This window comes from Mauremys mutica, chromosome 8 (genome assembly GCF_020497125.1).
Source record: "Mauremys mutica isolate MM-2020 ecotype Southern chromosome 8, ASM2049712v1, whole genome shotgun sequence".
NCBI classification, from domain to species: Eukaryota; Metazoa; Chordata; order Testudines; family Geoemydidae; genus Mauremys; species Mauremys mutica.
This window is the reverse complement of record NC_059079.1, coordinates 109,790,129-109,799,285: the sequence shown is the minus strand read 5'-3', so window position 1 is coordinate 109,799,285 and position 9,157 is coordinate 109,790,129. Positions and strand designations below refer to the sequence as shown.

The following is a 9,157-nucleotide window of genomic DNA, read 5'->3' as shown; positions in this document are numbered from 1 at the left end:
GGCCTGGTGCAGGTGGGCATGGCAGGAGTGTCTTCCCCCTGGACTGCCCAGCCCTGGAGCAGGCGTCCCCCTGCTTGTTCCGAGAGTCCTGCCGCTGCTTCTCCCTAGTGCCCTGAGGGTGAGGGGCCTGCTGGGGGTGCCCTGGGGCCCAGAGGGCAGTGGGTGTTTGGTGCCCAGTTTCAGTGCCACGCGCCAGGGTGTCCCAGCAGGCGCTGCCTGGGCAGGGGGGAGAGGGCACTGCTTTGCCCTGCAGGAGGCTCCTGGGCACGGGTGCAGCTGCAGGGTCACTTGGAGGCAGGTGCCTGCTGTGTCTCTCTCACCCAGGGGCACCTGGCCAGGCCATAGCCCAGCGCGGAGGCCCTGGTGCCCAAGGTGCCACCTGCTCTGCCAGGCCATGCCGCGAAGCCAGATGGTAGCAATTGAAGTAGCTGTCAGTCATGTGACTTTCCCAGCCAATCAGCCTGCAGGATACCCTGGCCTGCCCCTACCATGAGGACCCACCTGGGCCCTTGGGCACCAGCTCTGCGCGGGGGGTGGGGGGAGGAGCCCATCACGTTCCTGCCTCTCCAGCCAATCAGCACATGGGGATCACTCACTGGGCTGAAGTACACCTTTTCAGCCAATCAGTGTACAGGATTCCCAGGCAGATGATTGGCCAGTGAGGGAGCACTTGATCCCCACAGAACAGTCCCGATTGGCTGGGGAGAGGCCGATTGTAGCTCCCACTGACTGCAGCATTGGCCCAAGTAGCTGGGGGGCAAGGGGGAGATGACCCCCCTGGACCCTGGTGCACCCCATGGTGCCAGCCACGTGTGCTGGCTTCAGTGCTTAGTGATCCAGACTTGTGCCCATGCTGCCAGGCAGAGCCTGCCAGGGCCCAGCCGCTCAGGGCAGCGTTCCCAGAGCCATGTGGCTGAGGGGCGAGTTCACCCCGTTACAAGCACATTAACAAACCCCAAGTGCAAAGGGGGTGGGAGGCAGACATTGCTTCCCTGCCCCTAGCCTGGCCAGAGCACAGGTGCCTGGTGGCCCTGCTGGGGGGTAGGCACAGGGTGGGATAGGTGATGGCAGTGGGTCAGGTGTGTGTGGAGCATGGCACAGAGCTGGCCCAAGCCACTGGAGCCCCTTGCTGGTCAAGCACCCCCCCTCCGCCCTTGCTGTCCCACTGCCTGCAGCCTATGCCATGGCCTGGCACTGCTCATCACGCTACAGGCAGGGGCGTTCAGTGGCAGCCCCACGGGCCGCACCTGGCACAGGGGGCTTGCAAAGCAGCAAGCCAAGGGGGCTGGCACACAGTGGCACCTGCTCTGTGATGCCTCAGCCAACAGCACAGGGGCACTGGGCCATGGCACCCAGTCCCATGCCCAACTTGTGCCCCCCACAGCAGAACGCCACCCGCTCATCCGAGTGCCAGGCACCCGCGTGGGCAGGTCTGCGACGTGCCCCTGGCATAACAGCTCCCAGACAGGGCTGGGGGGGGGGGCATGTGCGTTTCCAGCAGGGGAGGGTCCCCACAATCTGCCTGCAGATCCAGCGGCGTTGGCTGGAGACGTGGCACAGCTGGCCTGCCCGCCTGGCGTGCTAGTCTCTGGACAGCGTTGGTGTGCTGCAGCGATCACAAGGACTGAGCCAGGCCAGGCGGCTGCCGGGACTTCGCCATTTACTTCTTCTTTTTCCTTGGCTTTTTGGGTAAAACTTGTGAACTTGGATGTTGGGTAATAAAACCTGGAAAACCTGCTCTGGAGGCCTTCCTTCCCCCAGGGGTGGGGGGGCACCGTCTTTCCTGTGCCCGGGGGGCGTCGGGCACTGCTCCAGGGGGCCAGCACGCCGCAGCGGCGATTGGCTTGGGGTTGTTTCATCCCCAGCGGCCCCCCTGGGAGAAACGCTGCCTGCCTCCCTGGGGCACGGCCTGTTCGGCTGACGCTGCTCGGGCGCCTTTGGACACTGGAAAGTCTCTGAGCCGGCTTTGCAAATGCCCAGCCCCAGTGTGTGCCCTCACCCCACTGCACACCCCTGTGAGCCCTGCCTTGCCCAGCCCCCGTGTGTGGGGGGCTTAGGGCAGCAAGCCCGCGCGTTGCACTTGGGCCAGGCCTCTGTGCGGAAGTGGCACCAGGGAGCCCGGCAGTCAGGGCGGGTCCTGGCAGGGGCATGGCAGGGGCATGGGCTGCAGCGGCTGAGCGCCACAGCAGGCCACACAGGCCTGGGCCAAGAATCAGGCTGCGCCAAGTGCAGAGGGAAGAGCCAGCCCAGCATGTGCCAGGGTTTCCCCCTCCCCACCCCAGTCACTCCAGGCTGTACCACAGCCCAGGAGGCTGCTCCAAGCCAGGGCCTGGCCTGTGCCTTGTCCTCCATTGCCCCACGCTGACCCCCAGCGTGTCATCCTGTCTCTAGCAGGGAGAGGCAGCGACACCCCCCCCAATGCCACCACTGCCCATGCTGGACCACCCCGCTCCCCACAGCCCTGCCCTGCTTCCCAAAGTCCCCTGCTAAGAGTCGCCAGCCAGGCGAGCAAGGGGCCCAGACACCTCTGAGCCAGGCTGAGGGGATTCCGACAGTCATGGGGCTGTGCGAGGCCCCCCCACATGGGAAGGGGACTGCCAGCCCCAGGCTGGGCAGCTTTATTGGCAGGGACGGGCCATTACAGAGCCAGCAGGTCGCTCCAGCTCTCCGCGGGGATCTGCCACACGAGTCCCGCTGCGCTGTGGCCGCTCCTCCCCAGCACCAGCCGGGGGCTCTCACAGGTCCGTGGTGTCCAGGCAGGGGTTGCTGAAGGTGAAGGTTGCCCTGGTGGGGTCTCCCGGTCGCCGAGCTGGCTCGCTAGCCGGAGTCGTGTGGTGGGCCTGCAGGGCGGCCGTCAGGGGCTCCTCACAGCCGCCCAGCTGCGCCGGAGCCCCCGCCCGACCCAGCTGGGGAAGGAGAGCGACAGGGGGTCGTACGGCCACAGTGCACCCAGCAGAACTGCCCCGTGCCAGCTGTGAGCTGGAGCCACGGCTACGGCATCCTCAGCGGCTGCACCGTGGGGAGCCAGGCTGTGAGCGAACGGAAGTGCCAGCCCCAGGGGTGCCCCGCCCCGCCCCTCCCTAGTCAGCTGGGGTCCTGGCTCCACCGAGCAGGCCGGTGGCTGACAGCTGCTGCGACCGTCAATTACCCCCACATGGTGCCGGCTGCCCCCCAGTCCTGGGCTCCCATCCCCACGTCCCCCTCAGCCTCCACCCCAGATGTGCCAGAGCGACGGCGCCACCAGGCCAGGCCACAACGTGGGCGCCAAAGCCAGGGAGCTGCCATGGCCATTGCCCAGGGCTGGCGTGGCGTGTGGTGGAGGCAGAGCTAATGCATGGCCAGAGCGGGGCAGAGCGCGCTGCCACGCAGGCCATGCCCGCCACGGGAGATGTGGGCGCGGGGGCCGCTCACTCACCTGCAGCACTGGGGGACCAGGGCTGCCCTCCGCCGGGTTCTCCACGATGTTTTCGTCCAGCGAGTTCAGGCTACGGGGGAGGGAGCAGCACAGATTAGCCAGGGTGCCGCTGGGCTGGGCAGTGCCTGTCCGGTCAGAGCGCCCGCCCGCGGGGCTGAGGGGACACTGAGGGCACAGTTCGGGCCCCCAGGCTGGGCCCCATGAGGGCTGGGGCACCACAACCCAGCCCCCTAAGGACACGTTCCCGGCCCACCTGTCGGCGTCGGCGTTGGAGTCCTCGTCAAAGCCCAGGTCCGAAGGGGCGTCCAGCATGAGATTGAGCACGGGGTTAGCCCTGGGGAGAGAACAACCAGGGGTGAGCAACACAACAACAGCACGGCCACACTCACCACAACCACGACACAACCACAGCCAGCACAACACAACAGCATGGCCACACTCACCAAAACCACAACACAACCACAGCCAGCACAACACAACAGCACGGTCACACTCACCACAGCCAGGACACAACCACAGCCAGCACAACACAACAGCACGGCCACACTCACCACAACCACAACACAACCACAGCCAGCACAACACAACAGCACAGCCACAGTCACCACAACCACAACACAACCACAGCCAGCACAACACAACAGCAGGGCCACACTCATCACAACCACAACACAACCACAGCCAGCACAACACAACAGCACGGCCACACTCACCACAACCACAACACAATCACAGCCAGCACAACACAACAGCACGGCCACACTCACCACAACCACAACACAACCACAGCCAGCACAACACAACAGCACAGCCACACTCACCACAACCACAACACAACCACAGCCAGCACAACACAACAGCACAGCCACACTCACCACAACCACAACACAACCACAGCCAGCACAACACAACAGCACAGCCACAGTCACCACAACCAGGACACAACCACAGCCAGCACAACACAACAGCAGGGCCACACTCTCCACAACCAGGACACAACCACAGCCAGCACAACACAGAAACGTCCATGCCCAGCCACACCACAACAAGCGTGCAGCAGCCCAGCCCCCCGCCTGACGCACCCCGAGGCAGACGCCGCACACAGCGAGGTGGAGCCGTGGGCAGCCGGGATACTGGTGGGGCACACACGGCCGGAGGCCAGTCACATGCTGTTGGGCCACCCAGGGGGCCTTGGTGCCCAGTCGGGTGCAGCACGTGGGGTGGAAGCAGCTCTGGGCCCAGGAACGTCCACCAGAAACATACCCCATGGCACTGCCACCCCCTCTCTGCTTCCCAGCGACCAGTGCTGGGGCATGTCACATCCCTGCCTCCACCCCCCTGCAACTCCCCTGGCCAGGCTGCAGCCCCAGCTCCCAGGGATGGGGGCCCAGGCAGGTCCCCCCTCCTGCCGGCCAGGCTCACCCCTCAGCGTTGTATTTGTTTGTCCCGGGGATGGCCGGCCCCTGCTGGGCCACGCTGGCTGTCAGTGTGGACGCCACCTTCAGCGCTTTCATGGCCTTCAGCTTCCTCCTGTAGCTGCAAAAGCAAAGAGTGGGCGGGGTGAGCGACGGGCATGGCGCCGAGGGCAGTGCTGGCTGGGGCAGGACCCGGGGCCAGGCTGGCACCTGGCACGGGGTGGCACGGCAGTGGTACAGGACAGCACGGGCAGGAGCACAGCAGGAGCTATGGGGCGGGACAGGCAGGTGTCGGCAGGGCCGGGGGCCGAGCGGGGGGTGGGGGGGCTCTCATACCTCCGGCTGGTGGCCAGCAAGGCCAGCGTCATAACGAGGAGCAGCAGCACCAGACCCCCAGCCAGCCCCGCGATGATGCCAACCAGCTCGTTCTCCTTACTGGGCTCCACCACTGTCCCGGGGCCCTGGGTATAGAGACACGTCACCCCCTGCACCAGGACCCCACCGCTGCATAGGCTGTGCCACCCCCCATCCAGCCAGCAGCCTGGTCACTGCTGAGGTGGTCGCAGTGTTAGAGGGACCCAGTGCTGCCTGCAGCGCGCCCACCTCCACCCGCCTCCTTCAGCTCCCCAGGAATCCATGGCAGCTGCACAGCCTCTGCGATACCCTCCCTGGGGCCAGCTAATAGCCACCCCCAGTGCAAATAGCCCATCCCAGCCCCTTCCTCACCCCAGGGCACTGCCCTTACCCCATCGACATGGCGTGCACCACGCGCCAGCATCCTCCACCCACCCAGCCCTGTCCTATGCCACTGCCAGGTCAGCCATCCCAGCCCTCCCGGCACAGTGCACCCCGACTCCTCCTGGCTGGACCCCCATCTCTCTGCTGGGAGCTCGTCCTCCCCAGGGGAGCATCCCTCGTCCCCGGTCCCCGGTCCCGTCCAACACGCAGCCTCCCCTGCCATCAGCCCCCTCGGGCCGTCTGCTCCGGCTCTCTGGGGGGCGGGGGGGCAGCCAGCAAACCTCTCGCTGCTCCCCTGCCCTCAGCCTTCCCCTGGGACACCCCCCTCCCCGGCAGTGCCCCAGGCCCTGGTAGCTCCAGCTGACCCCGGCTGTCACCTGGCTCCCCTAGGTACCCGGCCCCGATGCCCCCTCCAAACCCCGGGAGGAGGCGGCTGACACGACGTGCTGCTTTCAGCCATGGCCCTAAGGGGGCAGGTTCCCCACGCCCTGCCCTTCCTCCAGGAGGAGACAGCACGTCCCAGCCCAGCTGCCCCAGCTCCGTCGCACTCACGATAATGGTCAGTCCCAGCTGGATCAGCTCGCTCAGCGCCTGCGGGTTGCTCTGGACCAGTCTGTTGAGGACACAACCCAGATGTGAACCCCACTCATGCTGCCCCAGACGGCCCTTGCTTGGGCATCTCACCCACGGTGCCCCCCAGCCCTCCGCCCATAGCGCCCCCCCGACCGCTGCCCACGCCCCCCCCAGACAGCCCTCTGCACACACCCGCTGCTCACAGCACCCCACCCCCACAGACAGCCCTCTGTCCGCCCCCCCGCCAGCTAACCCCACTCACATGCTGAGTTCGTTCACCCCCAGGGCCGTCCCGTTGCTGAACACGAAGTACGCCTCCATCACGGACTTCTCCTGGGCCCTGCAGGACGTGAGCCGGGAACACGTCAATGCCACCCCCAGAGCCTGGCCCTGCCACAGCCCAGCGGTGCCATCCCACACCCGTAGCCCCCAACCCGGCTCCCCGCACGTCCCAACTGCAGACACAGGGCCCAGGCCCAGCAGTCGCCAAGCACCCGGCCTTCGCCTGCCTTGTCGTCATCCACTGCCAGAGCTACCCCCCACCAACCTCCCCCTCAGCCTGCGCCACCCCTCCCCCAGGATCCTGCCCCAGTCCCACGGCCTTGGCCACCCCCCACCCAGCCTGTGCTCTGCCCCCTTCCCACGCCTCGGGTACCTGGACGATCTGGACTGCGACGCATCTGCTGCGGACTGGATCACTGCCACGTAGACCGTTGTCCTGGTTGCCACCGTCAGAGCCCTGGAGCGAGCAGGGGGGAGCCTGGTACATGGGCTGTGCCCCACGCCCGCAGCCCCAGTCTAGCTGTCTCAGCCCTCCACTTGCAGGCCCAGGGGTGGGTAGACACGTGCCACTTGCCAGAGCCAGGTGGGGGCATCTGGTTCTCCCCTCCAACGTCACGGGTCAAAGCTGGTCCCGAGCAGGAGCACACCTGGGCACATGGTGCCCCAGGGGCCTTCCCCACTGGCCAGCAGCACCAGGCGGCTTGGGCATTCAGGGCCCCGCCGGTGCGGCCCGTGGCCCACGCAGCAAGGGGGCGGGGAGCTGCAGGGCTGATGGGAAGGTGGGACTGGAATAGTGGGGAGAGGTGGGCACTGAGCCTGCCACAGGGTCCTGGGCACCAGTGGTCCCCTTTGGGGTGCACAGCACCGTGCCGTCTGCACACGCGCGGGGGCAAATGGCCGCCAGGTGACTCTGCAGACGTAGGGCAGGACATGTCAGCCCTGCAGGCTGCCCCGCCCCGTCTGTGCCCAGGGACCCCCTCACGCTTTGATCTTGTCCGAGTTCTCCTGCACTTCATTCACGGAGGTCGAGAAGACCAGCCGGACCCGGTAGCTCTGGTCCACGGTGAAGATCTGCAGTGGGGGGAGGGAGAGCCGGGGGTGAGCCAGGCCGGGTGTGGGCACGGTGCCGTGCCCAGTGTAGAACTGATAAATGAAATTGTTTTTAATTGTTCACTTTATTAATGTAACTTCTGTTCACCATTCACTACACTTGCCTACATTGTAACTTCTGTTCACTGTTTGCCATATTGTAATTCAAACTCCATTTTAAAACGCTCACTCCATTTTGTAAAAGCTTCTTCCAACCTTCAGTTTTGCAAACCCTGCGGTACTCTTATTAGTTTAGTTTAGACGTGTGACTGAGGTATGGATGGATGATGGAATCAACCTCCAGCCCCAGCCTGTCCTGATGAAACAGAGTTCAAACCCCACCAGTGAAGATGCAGACAAGAGCCCTAACAAAGTAAGCAGAGTCCACCCTAAAAAGAAAAGGTGCAATAGAAGGAAGATCAAAGCCAGGTCCGAGGCGGAAAGTCACGCCTGCAATTGACGGGTGATCAGTCACCAAACCCAGAGGCAGCGTGACACAGAGACCTATAGACTCTGGATTCAAACTAAAGCCTACAAAAAGGACGGGAGAGATGGGAGACTTTGGAGGGTAACATTCTGCTGCCGACATGGAAGGGCATCGGTGCCTGCCCAACAGTGACCCAGCTCGTCCTTGTGCCCGGCTTTCCTGGCCAGTTACCGCCACAAGCTACCAACTCAAGCTGCAAACTCAAGCTATGTCCAGGACTGGTAACTATGCAGCAGCTGCAGAACATCTGATGGTGTGTGTGGGTGTGGGTGTGGGTGTGGGTGTGGGTAGGTATCAGATATAATGTGTGTGTATAAGAATTAAGATATTAGTTATTGGTCATAAATCAAATTGTCATCATAATAAATGTGGAATCTTTGTCTTGCCCCCTGAAAAGATCCTGTGTAGTTTTGTCTGTACAACACCAGCGCTGGCCGCAGAGGGGGCCGGGAGTGTACTCACGTCCAGCACAGCCGAGGAGTTGAGCGACTGTGTCCCGCTGTCCTTGGCCTCCACCGTCACCTGGTACCGGCCCTTTAACGACCCATCCAGGTTGCTTGCAACTCTGTCAGGACAGCAGGGCGTTCAGACGCTCCCCACCCAACCCAGCTACCCCTGCCCCGCTGCCCCCCAAACCCAGCTACCCCTGCCCCGCTGCCCCCCAAACCCAGCTACCCCTGCCCCGCTGCCCCCCAGGCCCAGCTACGCCTGCCCCGCTGCCCCCCAGGCCCAGCTACCCCTGCCCCGCTGCCCCCCAGGCCCAGCTACGCCTGCCCCGCTGCCCCCCAAACCCAGCTACGCCTGCCCCGCTGCCCCCCAGCGCCAGCTACCCCTGCCCCGCTGCCCCCCAAACCCAGCTACCCCTGCCCCGCTGCCCCCCAAACCCAGCTACGCCTGCCCCGCTGCCCCCCAAACCCAGCTACCCCTGCCCCGCTGCCCCCCAGGCCCAGCTACCCCTGCCCCGCTGCCCCCCAGCGCCAGCTACGCCTGCTCCACTGCCCCCCAGGCCCAGCTACCCCTGCCCCGCTGCCCCCCAGCGCCAGCTACGCCTGCCCCGCTGCCCCCCAGGCCCAGCTACGCCTGCCCCGCTGCCCCCCAGCGCCAGCTACGCCTGCCCCGCTGCCCCCCAGGCCCAGCTACCCCTGCCCCGCTGCCCCC

General features: G+C 65.1%; 1 protein-coding gene across 1 annotated transcript in view; it reads right to left on the bottom strand.

Annotated features, from left to right (window-relative positions):
* Positions 1-2,546: 2,546 nt before the first annotated feature.
* Positions 2,547-9,157, bottom strand: part of CDHR2 (cadherin related family member 2) — a 28,610-nt gene continuing 21,999 nt past the window's right edge. The window contains exons 20-29 of the mRNA XM_045026797.1: positions 8,462-8,564; positions 7,406-7,494; positions 6,797-6,880; positions 6,404-6,481; positions 6,121-6,181; positions 5,167-5,291; positions 4,838-4,951; positions 3,669-3,749; positions 3,416-3,485; positions 2,547-2,906 (exon numbers count right to left, since the gene is read on the bottom strand). Coding sequence (XP_044882732.1) covers positions 2,736-2,906; positions 3,416-3,485; positions 3,669-3,749; positions 4,838-4,951; positions 5,167-5,291; positions 6,121-6,181; positions 6,404-6,481; positions 6,797-6,880; positions 7,406-7,494; positions 8,462-8,564 — 976 coding nt within the window. The 3' untranslated portion in view covers positions 2,547-2,735. The remainder of the gene's footprint in view (positions 2,907-3,415; positions 3,486-3,668; positions 3,750-4,837; positions 4,952-5,166; positions 5,292-6,120; positions 6,182-6,403; positions 6,482-6,796; positions 6,881-7,405; positions 7,495-8,461; positions 8,565-9,157) is intronic.